Below are 15,637 nucleotides of genomic sequence, written 5' to 3'. Positions count from 1 at the left end.
TTCTTGGCAGGGCTCCCGCCTCCCTGAATGACACCAGTTTGCTCCACGATCCTTGCCTGGGGACCTTTGGTGGACCAGTGTTCCCGTGGCTTGTGTTAGGAGGCTATGATGGTGAGAGAAGCTTTTACTTTTCCTGCTAGATAAAGTAGTCTTGGTTCTGTCGTTAACAGTCAAGTGGTAATTACGAAGATTTCATCAATCAAGCACTCTTGTTATTTACCCAGTATATTGGGTCCCAAATATAATATCTCCTTTGGCTTTGGGTTTTATTGTGCATCTGAAGGAAGTGGTGTTAGCCATTTTTAGGTTACTCTTGGGAAAGCTGTCGACAGCTAAGGACGTTTTCCCAGAGTAATGCCATTGTGTACATCCACGTAATACATTGCTCAGTTTCAGGGAGTTCATGGAACCCTTGAAACTCGTTGAGAGAGCCCCTGCAGAGTCTGTAGCCCTCTGGTTAAGAACATCTGTAATGGGGGAGAGATAATATGTGAGATAGGGGAAAAGAAACAAAGTGGATAGATTTTTTTCCTTCTAAACCAGTTGGCTAAGAATTCAAACACTTTTATAGTGGGAGAGGCAGTTGGTTTGCTCTTTGCTGGTTCCTGCAGCACCTTGGAGCAGATTATGTTAGGTATGATGGGGTAATGAATCATGTGACAGCTTTGGCATCTGAAGCCTAATTACAGGCAGCCTAACAGGTTTTTCTCTGGCCTAATGAAGAAGCCAGATGTTCTTCTCCTCATCTAGTGGGAAGGGAGAAGTTGTGAGCTGTATTTAAATTTTACTCTGCCTTATGTAACACAATGTGGTTTCCAATCAGTGGGGAAAAGATGGTGTCACCAGCTGGGTCGCCACAGCCATCGAAATTAAATTTGTTCTCTACCTTATTCCTTCCACCAGAGTAAATTCCGATGGAACAAAGATCACAATATAAGAAGTGAAACTACTAAAGTACTAGAAGAGAATGCAGGATGAATTTTTTTAAAATAATTTTTAAGTGGAGAAGGCATTTCTAAGCAGGACACACAATGCAGAAGCCACAGAAGGAAACACTGATGAATTTGACTGCATGAGAATTTAAAATTCCTGTGTAGAGAACAAACATAAAGTTTAAAAAACAAACAAACAGCAAACTGGAGAAAAAAAGAAGTTAGTATACATAACAGACAGCATTTCCTTAATGTGTGGAGAGCTCTTGGGGAAAAGAGAAGAGGTCAGCCACCCAAAAGAAAAGTGGGCAGAGCCATATGAGTGTTAACAAAAGAAGAAATACAAGTGGCTTTCAGTTATATGGGGAAAATGCTGAACCTCACTCCAAATTAGTGAAATGCCTCTCACTTCAATCTTTTACATATGAGATTAGCAAAGATCTAAGTGTTTGATAAAATCTTTTGTGGATGAATCTGGAGAAACCACATTGTTGGTGGAAGTATAAATGGTTGCTAGAATATAAGCTCCAGGAAGACCGAGATTTTTATCTCCTTTGCTCACTGATGTATCCATAGTCTCTAAGATAATGTCTGGCACAAAGTAGGTCTCAGTAAATATTTTGTTGAAGAAAGAAATGAAAAACAGGATGGCCTCTTTGGAGGGCAGTTGGGGGGAATCTATCAAAATTAGAAATGCACATATTTTTCGATTCTGTGATTGTACTTATAAGAATTGATTCTACGAATTACATTTTACATCTTGGAAATATCAGGTTATTCTTTGTAGTAATTCTGTATATAATACCAAAAAAATTTGCAAAGATAGCCATCAACTGGAGATTGGTTAAATTATACTATGAAATATCATACAGCAGAAAAAAGAATAAGGACGCTCTCTGTGTACTAAAACAGAGCATTCTCAGGATATGACTTTAAAAGCAGCGTTTGCAGAAGAGTGTGTCACTGCTTGTGTAAACAAGGAGGGAAGGGGAGACTGTGCTTATGCACGTGGACCGTGGCTGGAAGGAGTCACAGCGCCATGGTGTGGGGAGGAGAGCTGAGACACAGGCGGGGACTGAGGGAGGAGAGAGGCTTTTCCCTGAACACCTTTCCGCTCTGTTTGAAATTGTCACCATGCACGTGCCGTGTAGTAATGATGATACGAATGACAGCTGTGCCTACTTCCACACGAGGGTCCTTTTTCTTCACTAGCTGAACTACACAGGCACCAGATCTCCTGTTGTGTTCCTCGAGCTCAGGTGTGTATAGGCTTCAGCCCCATGAGAAACCAGGCACCTAACTGGCTTGTGATTATCCCCTCGTATTGACCTAGTTTTCTGCATGCTTGTAATCTGCTTTTTGATGTCACCTTTTTCCTTTCTAGATCAAAACTACAATAACGCCACAGCCCTGGTGATTACCTTTCCTGTCAATAATTACTGTAACGATACAGAGAAGCTCCAGAGGGCCCAGGCCTGGGAAAAAGAGTGAGTTGCTCACGGGATCTAAACAAGCTGTTCTTTCTGTGGGAAGGTGGACCATAGCAGAAAGCATTTACACTTAGTTCAACTAAATTAACCAACAGTAGATCTAAGTTATGCCATTTTTTTCACTTGGTACTGGTGGTGCTATGAAAAAAAAAATCTATAAATAAATTTACCTATAAACATTCTTTTACTACATATCCCTGCAACAAGAATGCAAAAGTATCTATGCAGAAATGTTCCTTGCATTATATTCTAACAGCAAAACCTGGGAGCAAGCTGAGTGTATATTAGTAGGGAGAAGTACAGTAGAATATTATTTCGTCATTAAAGATGGTGAGATAAATAAATGGTTCAAGATAGTAAATAAAAACTGCAGTCAGCGTGTTTGGACAAATATATGCTATGCATGCCATCCATGCCTAGAAAAGATATCAAACAAATGACCTGGGAACCGGTTAGCTGTGGTGTAACCTCTAGAGAATGGGAAGAGGGGACCGAGGAGGACGGACTCTGAACAGCTTTGTTGGGATATAATTCATATACCATACAGTTCACCCATTTAAAGTGTACAGTTCAGTAGCTTTTAGTATATTCACAGTTGTGTGCAAACATCACCATGGTCAATTTTAGAACATTTTCTTTACCACAGAAAGAAATCCCATCTCCTTTAGTGGTCACCCTCCTAACACCCAGCCCTACACAGCCACCAATCTACTCTCTGTCTCTAGATTTTCCCATTCCAGACTTTTATATGAATGGAATCATGTACGTGGACTTTTGGGTCTGGCTTCTTTCAGTTAGAATAATGTTTTCAAGGTTCATCCAAGTTGTAGCATGTGTCAGTACTTCATTCCTTTTTATGGCTGAAGAATATCCCATCCTATGGATATACCACATTTTGTTTATCCATTCATCAGTTGATGAACATTTGAGCTGTTTCTACCTTTCGGCTATTAGGAATAATACTACAAACATTCGTATACAAGTTTTTGTGTGAACGTGTTTTCATTTCTCTTGGTTGGTATATATCTAGGAGTAGAATTGCTTGGGTCATACGGCAACTCTGAGGAACTGGCAGACTTTTTTCCAAAGCGACTGCACCGATGGGACTTCCCTGGTGGTCCAGTGGTTAAGGCTTTGCTTCCACAGGTTGGGGAACTAAGATCCCACATGCTGTGTGGCGCAGCCAAAAAAAAAAAGTGACTGCACCATTTTACATTCCCACCAGCAGTGTATGGAGGTTTCAGATTCTCCACACCTCGCCAACACTTGTTATTATTTGACTTTTTGATTCCAGCTATCCTAGTGGGTATGAAGTGGTATCTCATTGCAGTTTTTTTGTTTTGTTTTTTCGGCCACACTGCACAGCTTGCGGGATCTTAGTTCCCCAACCAGGGCTTGAACTGGGCCACGGCAGTGAAAGCACCAAGTCCTAAGCACTCGACCACCAGGGAATTCCCTCATTGCAGTTTTGATTTGCATTTCCGTGATGACTAATGAATTTGAGCATCTTTTCATGCACCGATCTGTATAACTTTTTTGGAAAAATGTTTATTCGTATCCTTTGCCCATTTTTTGACTGGGTTATTTGTATTTTTATTATCGAACTATAAGAATTGCTATATATTCTACAAGTCCCTTATCAGATGTATGATTTCCAAATATTTTCTCCCATTCTCCAGTCTGTGTTTTTGCCTTTCTTGATGGTATCCTCTGAAACACAGAAGTTTTTAATTTTGGTAAAGTCCAATTTATCTATCTTCTCTTTTGTTATTCATACTTCTGGTGTCATAGCCAAGAAACCATTGCCTAACCCAAGGACCTGGAAATTTACCCCTTTGTGTTCTTCTGAGAGTTTTATAGTTTTAGCTCTTACATTTGAGAGGTCTTTTATCCATTGAGTTAATCTTTATACGTGGTGTGAGGTAAGGGTCCAACTGCATTTATTTGTATATGGCTATCCAGTTGCCCCAGACCATTTGTTGAAAAGATATTCTTTCCCCCATTAATAGTCTTGCCACCTTTATTGAAAATTAGGTGAAGACAGATACATGGCATATTTCTGGACTCTTAGTTCTGATCCTTTGATCTGTATGCCTGTCCTTGCCTCGTGCTGGTAACCACACTGTCTTGATTACTCTTGGTTTGTAGTAAGTTTGAAATTGGGAAGTGTGAATCTTCCTACTTTGTTCTTCTTGAAAAAGAAGATTTGGGCTATTCTGGGCCCCTTGCAATTCCATGTGAATTTTAGAACAGCTTGTCTTTCTACAAAGAAGGCAGCTGGGATTCTGATAGGGATTGCATTGAACCTGTAGATCAACTTTTAAAATTTTTGTTCCATGAGCATATGTCTGTAGTATAATATACTTCATTTAGAAATCTTTTTTAGTAAAAAAAGAAGTGAGACCATGAAGCAGTTTTTAAACTTGTTCTAAACCTGTTTTAAATACTGGAAAACTCAGCATGTCTGGAACTTCATAATCGGGAAGTGTCCTACCTTCTACTTGCCAGTGTAGAAGGTCCTAATGAGGTATAAGGGTTAAGTGTGGCTTTTGTGTCGTAGAAGTTACGAAGAAGTTCCTTACTTAGTTGTCACTAAGTTTTAACTAAAAATACAAAATTTTGCTTACCCTTTTAGGTTTATTAATTTTGTGAAAAACTACAAGAATCCAAATCTGACCATTTCTTTTAAGGCTGAACGAAGTATTGAAGATGAACTAGATCGTGAAAGTAACAGTGATATCTTCACTATTCTAATCAGCTATGGCATCATGTTTTTATATATTTCCATAGCCTTGGGGCATATCAAAAGCTGTAGCAGGTTTCTGGTAAGTGGGGTGTGTAGGTGTGTGTGTGCATGTGTGTGTGTATGTGTGTGTGTGTGTGTGTGTGTGTGTGTGTGTTAGAGGGAAATGGCAGTACACAGCGTGATGGCATGTTTTTGCCTCCGCTTAATCCTAATTCATTATATTCAAAACTGCCTTAAATTGTCCTGTGTTTTACTTGTTTGTCACATTTTCTGCTTCCTGCATCTGTTTTCTTCAGTTCCAATTTCTTATCTTCAACTTAAAGTTTATTTCACATAATCCAGTTTTTTTTCTAACTTGCCATCACCTAAGAATGTAGGCTGATAAAATATGTTGCTAGGGGGCTTCCCTGGTGGCGCAGTGGTTGAGAATCTGCCTGCCAATGCAGGGGACACGGGTTCGAGCCCTGGTCTGGGAGGATCCCACATGCTGCGGAGCAGATGGGCCCGTGAGCCACAACTACTGAGCCTGCGCGTCTGGAGCCTGTGCTCCGCGGCGGGAGAGGCCGCGATAGTGAGAGGCCCGCGCACCGCGATGAGGAGTGGCCCCTGCTGGCCGCAACTGGAGGGGGCCCTCGCGCAGAAACGAAGACCCAACACAGCCATAAATAAATTTAAAAATTAAAAAAAAAAATACCTAGCATATATATAAAAAAATAAATAAATAAATGCATTGTATGTTGGCAGGAGACATTTGAAAAAATATGTATACATATGTTGCTAGGGAAGACCTAGACACCTTTTCATATCTTCTCTCAAACCGGGAACTGTACTTTTAAATCTAGATGGGCAATATCCAGGTAAAGAGGTGAAAATGAAGACCTTTTAGGAACAGGACAAAAAGCACCCTAAATGAGGATTTATGTCTCTGTGGCGTCTCCAGGTGGATTCGAAAATCTCCCTGGGCATCGCGGGCATCCTGATCGTGCTGAGCTCAGTGGCGTGCTCCTTGGGCATCTTCAGCTACGTTGGGATCCCCTTCACCCTCATTGTGATAGAAGTCATCCCGTTCCTGGTGCTGGCTGTGGGAGTGGACAACATCTTCATTCTGGTCCAGACCTACCAGGTGCGTTTCAGAGCCTCACAGAGTCTGACCGAGTACCAGGCTCCACATACGGCTGTTCAGCTCCATGCGGAGTATTTGAGTGTGACACGTGGAGACTTCGTTTCCGTTCCTCTGTGTTGCTTATTGGTGCCTGTGACTTGTTCTGGACATTTTGAGACCAAGAAGATTGAGACCAACATTCTCTTCGGTTGGTGGCATAGATATAAAAGTGAGAATTTGGTTTTAAAATATGTGCAACATGTGTGCAAAAAAGGGCTATTTTCCACGCTTGTGGAAAATATTTTGGGCACAACAGCTATTAAAATGATTCTCAGGCTTCCCTGGTGGCGCAGTGGTTAAGAATCTGCCTGCCAATGCAGGGGACATGGGTTCAAGCCCTGGTCTGGGAAGATCCCACATGCCACGGAGCAACTAAGCCCGTGAGGCACAACTACTGAGCCTGCGTGTCTAGAGCCTGTGCTCCGCAACAAGAGAAGCCAGGACAATGAGAAGCCCGCGCACCGCGATGAAGAGTAGCCCCCGCTCGCCGCAACTAGAGAAAGCCCACGCACGGAAACGAAAACCCAACACAGCCATAAATAAATAAATAAATTTAGAAAATGATTCTCAGTATAGTGTAGAAGAATGAGGGATTTGTCAGAGGTGCCACTAAAAGGCAAAAGGTCGACACAGGACCCACTGATGTAAAAAATGACGTCAATCCGTTGGTTCGCCCAGGGTCCCTTGTCCTGTAGCGCTTACCTGGGCAGAGACCCAGTGGCATGCAGGAGTGTTATTTAAAAGTCCAGCCACCTGCAGCCTGCGTTGCATGTATTTTCCTGATAATCTGATTCAATCCTTCCTTTAGATTCTCACCTGTTACCTGGCTCCGGGCTTCAGAAATATCCCGAATGAATCAACATGAGAAGTTTGGGGTCCTCACCACTTTACTGTATAAAGTTTACAAACAACAAGTAGATGCTACTAATCATTATTTTTTACCATCAGCTTAACACAAGGCACCAAAGAAGCAAAGAGGTGGCATTGTAATTGAGAAACTTTAATGTCGCATGTTTAACTTTTTTTTTTATTTTTAAGAGAGATGAACGTCTCCAAGGGGAGACGCTGGACCAGCAGGTGGGCCGGGTGCTGGGAGAAGTGGCTCCAAGTATTTTCCTGTCGTCCTTTTCAGAGACGGTAGCATTTTTCTTAGGTAATTACTCTTTGAATCTGCCAACCCTGAGGTTTGCTGAGCCTGGGTGTATCAGTATATGACCCTTTGCATTCTTTTTTAAGTTTTATTCTGTGATTGGAAAGTATCAGAGTGGACCACGAGAAAAATTGGTGGCGGTATCTCGGGTGTCATTAGCAAGTGTCTTCTTTTTTTTAACTACATTATTTATTTATTTTTAATTTCTTAAAATTTTGGCCACACCACGCGGCATGCAGGATCCTAGTTCCCCCACCAGGGATCGGCCCCCCGCCCCGACCTGTGCCCCCCGCAGTGGAAACACGGCGTCCTAACCACTGGACCACTAGGGAATTTCCAGCAAGTGCCTTCCTTCTCACATTGTTTCAGGACGGTGTTGATGTTGGGGTTCAGATACCTAGGACTCCTGCCCCTCCCCCTTTAGGGCACCCATGGCGAGTGCTGGGGTTTGAAAATAGCGCTCTTGAAGGACGGCCACAGAGACCTTCCCGACACAGCACTCTCGGCAGCAACTCCAAAACCACAGGCGTTAGCTCGCAAGGTGTTTGCCACTGTTCCGAAAGGCAGTCTCCCCCCGCTCTGCACACACAGTTCACTGGGAAGCAGCCTCGTCAATGAGCAGAAGTTCTTTAATCTTCCCTCGATACAAGGAGCCCGAATAAGCTGGCACAAAACCCAGCACTTCTGTATTCTTTCATGTGGAGAAATCGGTAGTCTTACTAGCAGGGCACTCCCCACCCCCATGTCTGGCATGTAGTAAGAGAAAACTGATCACATCCTCTGCAGAGGACGCTGATTAGAATCACCCAGTAAGTCCAGGGAAGACACACGATCCGTGGGTCCCAATGGAAATGCCTGCAGGGGCCACCAGGTCATCTTACAAGGGGCCACGGGAGGGACATCGTAGGTGTGGTCTTTGGACACAGACACGTCATTAGCATATATCATCCCCCACTTCCACGAAGCAGTGCACTGTGGAACAAACTTGTGGCCCTTGTGGTTTCTTTTGACGGATACAGATGCAAAACAGTTACTTCCCCTTTTTCTGTTAAAAAAAACCAGTGCAGGGCTTCCCTGGTGGCGCAGTGGTTGAGAGTCTGCCTGCCAATGCAGGGGACACGGGTTCGAGCCCTGGTCTGGGAAGATCCCACATGCCGCGGAGCGACTAGGCCCGTGAGCCACAATTGCTGAGCCTGCGCGTCTGGAGCCTGTGCTCCGCAACAAGAGAGGCCGCGATAGTGAGAGGCCCGCGCACCGCGATGAAGAGTGGCCCCCGCTTGCCACAACTAGAGAAAGCCCTCACACAGAAACGAAGACCCAACACAGCCAAAAATAAATAAATAAATAATAATTAAAAAAAAAAAAAAAAAAAAACCAGTGCAAGTGTGTTGGTGATAGCAGCTGACCCTGGGCCTTAAGGTTGGGGTGACTTTGGGGGGACAGGAGGAGCAGCGGGGACCGTGGCACCAGATTCTGGGGTCCCACCTGCAAGAGGCAGTTACGTGTTGCCGGCCCAGTGCTGCCAGGTCCAATTTTTTTCTCAAGCAACGCTGTGAATCTAAATTTTTTTTCCCTCAAGCGACACTGTGAATCTCATTGTTAAATATTGGCTACTTATTTTTTAAAAACTGTTTTTAAATTCTAAAGTGGGTTTATATATATCTGGCCCATGGGCAGCCAGTTTTCAGCTTCTGAGTCAGCCTGGAGGACGCTTGGAGCATCCTCATTTGTAACTAAACCGAGAGACTGATTGGATGATATAATAGCAGATGGGAAATACCATCCCTCTTGTGGACTGAAGGCGTAGCAGGTACTGTAAGAAATGGCCTGTGTTAATGGATCTCAAATGTGAAAGTGCATGCATTTGCTTGGAGAGCTTGTTAAATTATAGAGTTGGGATCATAGAATTCTGAACAGTAGAATTGGGGTTGAATTCCCATCGTCTCGATAAAGTAGGATGGGGCCCGGTCCCTGGAACGTGCATTTTAACCTCCCCAGGTTGTTCTGGTGTGACACCCGCAGACTGCGCAGAGTGCCTTTGGGTGGGAGGATTGGGGGGATTCTCGTGGGATTGGCCTGCTCTGGTGCCGCGTGTTCACACGTGCACGTGCCTGTGAGGCCTGCTGAGCCCTCAGCTGGGAAGGACGTGGCTGCCCCCTTCTCCCCGCAGGAGGCCTGTCCGTGATGCCAGCTGTGCACACCTTCTCCCTCTTTGCGGGGATGGCGGTCCTCATCGACTTCCTCCTCCAGATTACCTGTTTTGTGAGTCTCTTGGGATTAGACATTAAGCGGCAAGAGGTAAGTTGTCATCGGGCGTGCGGCCTGTTTCATTTGAGTCTAGAATCTAGATGAGGTGGCTGGAGGGTGACCTCTGTTCCTCTTCCTCCCCTCAGAAGAACCGGCTGGACGTCCTCTGCTGTGTCGGGGACGCGGCAGACAGAGCAGGCATCCAGGCCTCGGAGAGCTGCTTATTTCACTTCTTCAGAAACGCCTATGCTCCACTTCTGCTTAAGGACTGGATGCGGCCCATTGTGGTAGGAGCCTGTCTGTGGTTTTTCTCCCCAGAGTTGTTGTCACATGCCTTCTAAGAAATCAGAGTGCTTGGGAAGGATTCTGACAGCTGTTAAGTGTGTGTGTGTGTGTGTGTGTGTATATATATATATATATATATATATATACACACACACACACACACACACAAGAATGCAAAAGCAAATATGTACAAATATATAAAATATTTTTAGCAGGCAGTATAAGCAAGAGTTTCTGTTTTAAGTTGGTTGGTTTGTTTTTAAATAATTACAGATTCATAGAAAGTCACAGAGGTAGCGCAGAGAAGGACCCAGCTGCCCTTTGCCAGTTTCCTCCCAAGGTCTTACATAATTGTAGTTCAATAACAAAACCAAGAGTTCGACATTGGCACAGTGTATGTGTCCAGTTCTGTGTCAGTTTATCACATGTGCAGATTCGTGTAAGCACCAAGATATAGATCTGTTCCATCACCCTCGTCCTGCACCTTCAGTGTCACCCACCTCCCTCCCCCGCACTGTCCCTCATCCCCAGCAACCATGCAAGAGCGTTTTGTAGTACAGTTTACACACTGGATATAGCCAACAGCTATAACTTATCACATCTCCACTAAAAGAATGTAAATTCATTCCAGTAAAAGTAATAGTAACACCTAACATTTATTGAACACTTAATATCTGGTATTGTGCTCAGAACCGGGTACTACGCTAAATTCTGGATTATCCCTAGAATTTTCTCATTTAATCCACAAATTATCTGATGTTACAAGTCTTATTTTTCCTGTTTTATTGAGGAGGAAATAGAAGCTAAGAGAGGTTAAGTGACTTCACCAGGGTCACTCAGCTTGTAAGTGGCAGAGCCAGGATTTGAACCCAGGTGGCTTGACTCTTGAGACCGTGACCTCGGCTACTGCCCCAGACTCCTTGTTTTCTTAGCGTGTCATTTAAACTTGCTTTTCGTTTAGAAAAGTCCTGTTTTGTGTGTTTAAGATTTGATTTAGGGAGTTCCCTGGTGGTCCAGTGGGTAGGACTCAGTGCAGGGGGCCTAGGTTCAATCCCTGGTCGGGGAGCTAAATCCTGCATGCATGCCGCAACTAAGAAGTCCGCATGTCACAGCTAAGACCCAGGGCAGCCATAAATAAATATAAATAAATGATTTACGTTCTTAATCATGATAACTCTAACCCTGTAACTCCTCATTCCAGGTAGCGGTATTTGTGGGTGTTCTGTCATTCAGTATCGCAGTCCTGAACAAAGTAGAAATCGGCTTGGATCAGTCTCTGTCAATGCCAGATGTAAGACGCTTTCTTTTTTTTATCCTAACTCATTTAGCCCATGGTGAATACATTTTTCAAAATACTCACGCGGGTGTTTCAGCCGATGTCCGCTTCTAAACGCGGATGCTGGTAGGCTCTCCCGCATTGCAGGAACCTCGCCAGAGCTCTTCCCGTGAGGCCCGGGCCTTCTGAGCTCACAGGCCTTGGGCATGGCTGCAGAATGCGAGCAGCTGGTCTTGACCTCGTGAGGTGTCCTCCTGATGGTGGGACCAACTGGAAAAGCCCCTGGGCCCAGGGTGGGGAGGGGGCGCTGGCTGTGGAGGGAGTCAGGAACCTGGGCTCGAGGCGTCTCGGCCGGGAGCCCCCCTCTCGCTTGCACAGGACATTCACACTGTGTCCTGTTGTCCGCTCTCTCTCTCAGGACTCCTACGTGACGGATTATTTCCAGTCCCTCAATCGCTTCCTGCACGCGGGCCCGCCCGTGTACTTTGTCGTGGAGGGAGGGCACGACTACGCTTCTCTGAAAGGGCAGAACATGGTGTGTGGGGGCCTGGGCTGCAACAACGACTCGCTGGTGCAGCAGATCTTCACCGCCGCCCAGCTGGACAACTAGTCAGTACCTCAGCCGCGGACGGGCTCCTGGCCCGGGACCTCGGCCTGAAACCTCTCTCTAAAGATAGCTTTTCCTGGAAAATCTACCTTGCAAAATGTGGGTTGAATCTAGCTTTACCTGAGCAAAACCTTTTAAAGGGCAAATTTACCACCTCATATTCTGAAGCTTTTCCCATTAAGCACTGATATGGTTTGTCTTCTGACTGGGTGGCATTAAAAGGTCTAGAAAAGGAAGTTTTGGATTTCAAGAAAAGGACCGAAACTGAAGACTTCCTCCTTGTGGGGGCAGCAGTAACCCTTTCTCTCCTTTCTCTAGCACCCGGATAGGCTTTGCTCCCTCGTCCTGGATTGACGATTATTTTGACTGGGTCAAGCCACAGTCGTCTTGCTGTAGAGTCTACAACACCACGGATCGGTTCTGCAATGCGTCGGGTACTTGATCCTTTTCCAGATCTTTCCCTTTTTTCTGAAGAACTTTAACATTATAATTTAAAAATCATTTGCATTTCACCTCCACGTCCACCTGTTTGTCTGCCATTGCTGCATCTCATTCCCCTTGTCATCATCTCCTTCCTCCGTTGTTCACTCTGGAGATACCTTGTTGTCCCCTTTCCAGCCCCCCACGGGGCTGCAGGCTGAACAAGGCCCAGGTCAGGGGACTTTGGTTTTCAGGTTTGTCATCTTTTCCCGACAATGCTGATGGTCTCTCTTGATTGGTATCTGGCCATAGCTTCTCATGGGAGTGCTTTTCTTTGTTTATCACTATTGCCGTATGATTTTATAAAAGTGTTGAGTCTGTCCTAGGATTTTCTTGATAAAAACATGGACGTCCTGGGCTCTGGTAATAACATACTGAGGTTGTCCTTAAAGCAGGAAGCCTGCTTCGGGGAAGAAAATTTGTACAGCCTGTGTTAGATACAGATGGGACCTCAAGTTTATTAGACTGTGAAAACCATGTGTTTGAAGCTTTTGGATAAACAGAAGGACTCAGGAAAAGAATTCCTGTCACTTCTTTATCATTATTTTTAAATGTTTTAATCTGGAGACCCATCCTTCTCACCGTGGCTCCCCCAACCTGTTTGCACAGTGGTTGACCCTGCCTGCGTCCACTGCCGGCCTCTGACTCCAGAGGGCAAGCAGAGGCCTCAGGGCGCAGACTTCATGAGGTTCCTGCCCATGTTCCTCTCCGATAACCCGAACCCCAAGTGTGGCAAAGGGTAAGTGACACTGAACCATTCAGCTGTGTGCCCGCTTCCCCTTTAACTTGCACTGGGAAGCTGGGGAGGGCTGGGGTGGGAATGGTGGGCGGGAAGGTCCTCTTCTCTGCCACTCCCCACCCTGTCCCTCAGAGAAACCAAAATGCCTTTAAAGAAAACTCCTACTCATCTTAAAAAAAAAAATGGTTCTGGAGAACTTAGGGGCAGGATAGGAATAAAGACGCAGACGTAGAGAATGGACTTGAGGACCCGGGGAGGGGGAAGGGTAAGCTGGGACGAAGTGAGAGAGTGGCATTGACATATATACACTACCAAATGGAAAATAGATAGCTAGTGGGAAGCAGCCGCATAGCACAGGGAGATCAGCTTGGTGCTTTATGTCCCACTAGATGGGTGGGATAGGGAGGGTGGGAGGGAGATGCAAGAGGGAGGGGATATGGGGATATATGTAAACGTATAGCTGATTCACTTTGTTATACAGCAGAAACTAACTTTATAATTGTAAAGCAATTATACTCCAGTAAAGACGTTAAAAAAAAACACAAACAAAACTCCTCCTCATTCTGACCCGATTCCCTCCTGGCCTGAGCATTCTGTTTCACGCTCCCCTCCTGGCGGCATGAAGGACACAGTCCTGTGCAGACCACCGGCAGGGCAGATTGTGGGGAGGGATGCGGGCGATTCAGGATGTGAAAGGTTCTGTCCAGTTGTGTCTGGGGCATATGGGGCACTGCAGCTCTGCTCTGGTGACGTCACCCAGGATGAAGGTTTAGATTCTTTTTTTTTTTTTTTTGGCTGCATTGGGTCTTTGTTGCTGGGTGTGGGCTTTCTCTAGTTGCGGCAAGGGGGGGCTACTCTTCGTTGTGGTGCTTGGGCCTCTCATTGCGGTGGTTTCTCTTGTTGCGGTGCATGGGCTTTAGGCACGCAGGCTTCAGTAGTTGTGGCTCACGGGCTTAGTTACTCCGCGGCATGTGGGATCTTCCCGGACCAGGGCTCGAACCCGTGTCCCCCGCATTGGCAGGCAGATTCTTAACCACTGCGCCACCAGGGAAGTCCCCGAAGGTTTAGATTCTTTTAGCCCCACTGTGCTTCCTGCCAGCCTGTCTGTACATGAGGTTATGGGCTGTCTCACTCCCCCATCTAGCCAGGCAGCCAGCTACCGTGGAAACAGGATCTCTGGCCCAGAAATAGCAAAGATGACTGAAGTCTGGAGTTGGGGGGATTTGGATGTTTTGGTAGGAAGGTGAGTGTCCAGGTGTACGTTAGGTAAACGCTGGACATCCCTGTTCTTCATAAGAATACATAATGTGACCAGAGTCCCGTCAGTCATACATCTCACGTCTGTGTTTTGAGACCTAGACTAGGTACCATGAGAGGACTGTCCCTAAAAATAAAGAAGACATGAACCGTGTAGCTTGGTCTCTTGGTAGACTGAATGCTCGGCTGCATAAAAGAAGTCAGAATGAATTCAACTCGTAGGAGGGCAACAGACAGGGAGCCTCCTGTGTGCCAGGATCGTGCCAGGCACCTCACCGACACTGTTTCGCTGACTCACCACACAGCCCCATGAGTAGGTGGTGGTACACCCTGTGCAGATGACACTGCAGCCCAAATTCAGTAATTCTGCCCAGGGTTCCAGGGCCGAGGCCGACCTCATGGCGGCCTGACTCCAGGGCCCTTGTCCGTTCCCGCCTCCTGTTACACAGCATTGCTGAGCAAGCTCTGTAGAAAAGCACACTGGCCTGTGAGCAGAGCCAGCTGCAGAAACGGTAGCAGCTTCGCGTCAGAGAAACCAAAGACGCAAGGAAAAGCCAGAGTGGGAAAGAAAAGCTAAACCTTCATCATTCCTTTTCAGGGGCATCCCTGTCCCTGAAATTGACAGCTGGTCTGATCCCTGAGCCCAGGGTCAGGTGACACCACTCAGCCCTGATGCTCAGATTCTGCAGGTACGGCACGAGGTGTGGCCTTTGATACCACTGTCTTCTTCCAGGGGACACGCCGCTTACAGCGCAGCAGTTAACATCCTCGGCAACGGCACGGGCGTCGGAGCCACGTACTTCATGACCTACCACACGGTACTCAAGACCTCCGCTGACTTCATCGACGCCATGGAAAAGGCCCGCCTCATCGCCAGCAGAATCACCAGAACCATGGGCCTGGAAGGAAGTGATCACCGTGTGTTCCCATACAGGTAACGTGTGGATTTTGTAAATGAGGGTGTCCTGGGGAAGCGCCCACACCCTGGGGTTCCCTTGCTGGGGGGCCGACACTCGGCTTTCCTTCTGAACCCGGCTCCGTCCTGAGCACAGGTGAAGCCTGTCTCAGGAAACGGCACCTGGGCCAGAATCTGCAGCACCTACTGAGGTCTCAGAGCTGGAGCTCACACCCTGCAAAACAGGCGGGGGGGCAGGGGGCGCGGCGCCCGGGGAGCAGCTTCACAGAGAGGGCCCGGCAACTGATCGCTGGGGACAGTGCCTTTATGGAGGTTTCTCTTTTTTCATTTATTTTCTTTTTTTTCCTCAT

At 46.1% G+C, this 15,637-nt stretch overlaps 1 protein-coding gene across 1 annotated transcript in view; it reads left to right on the top strand.

Moving 5' to 3' along the window:
- The window catches only part of NPC1 (NPC intracellular cholesterol transporter 1), a 48,990-nt gene that overhangs the window by 29,299 nt on the left and 4,054 nt on the right, over positions 1–15,637 (top strand). The window contains exons 10-21 of the mRNA XM_036823711.1: positions 11–111; positions 2,317–2,419; positions 5,058–5,247; positions 6,109–6,291; positions 7,369–7,483; positions 9,651–9,778; positions 9,874–10,014; positions 11,214–11,303; positions 11,707–11,897; positions 12,214–12,329; positions 12,985–13,114; positions 15,105–15,305. Coding sequence (XP_036679606.1) covers positions 11–111; positions 2,317–2,419; positions 5,058–5,247; positions 6,109–6,291; positions 7,369–7,483; positions 9,651–9,778; positions 9,874–10,014; positions 11,214–11,303; positions 11,707–11,897; positions 12,214–12,329; positions 12,985–13,114; positions 15,105–15,305 — 1,689 coding nt within the window. The remainder of the gene's footprint in view (positions 1–10; positions 112–2,316; positions 2,420–5,057; positions 5,248–6,108; positions 6,292–7,368; positions 7,484–9,650; positions 9,779–9,873; positions 10,015–11,213; positions 11,304–11,706; positions 11,898–12,213; positions 12,330–12,984; positions 13,115–15,104; positions 15,306–15,637) is intronic.

This window comes from Balaenoptera musculus, chromosome 14 (genome assembly GCF_009873245.2).
Source record: "Balaenoptera musculus isolate JJ_BM4_2016_0621 chromosome 14, mBalMus1.pri.v3, whole genome shotgun sequence".
In the NCBI taxonomy this organism is placed as follows: domain Eukaryota; kingdom Metazoa; phylum Chordata; class Mammalia; order Artiodactyla; family Balaenopteridae; genus Balaenoptera; species Balaenoptera musculus.
Note: the sequence above shows the minus strand (reverse complement) of the source record. Positions and strands in the feature narration are given on the sequence as shown.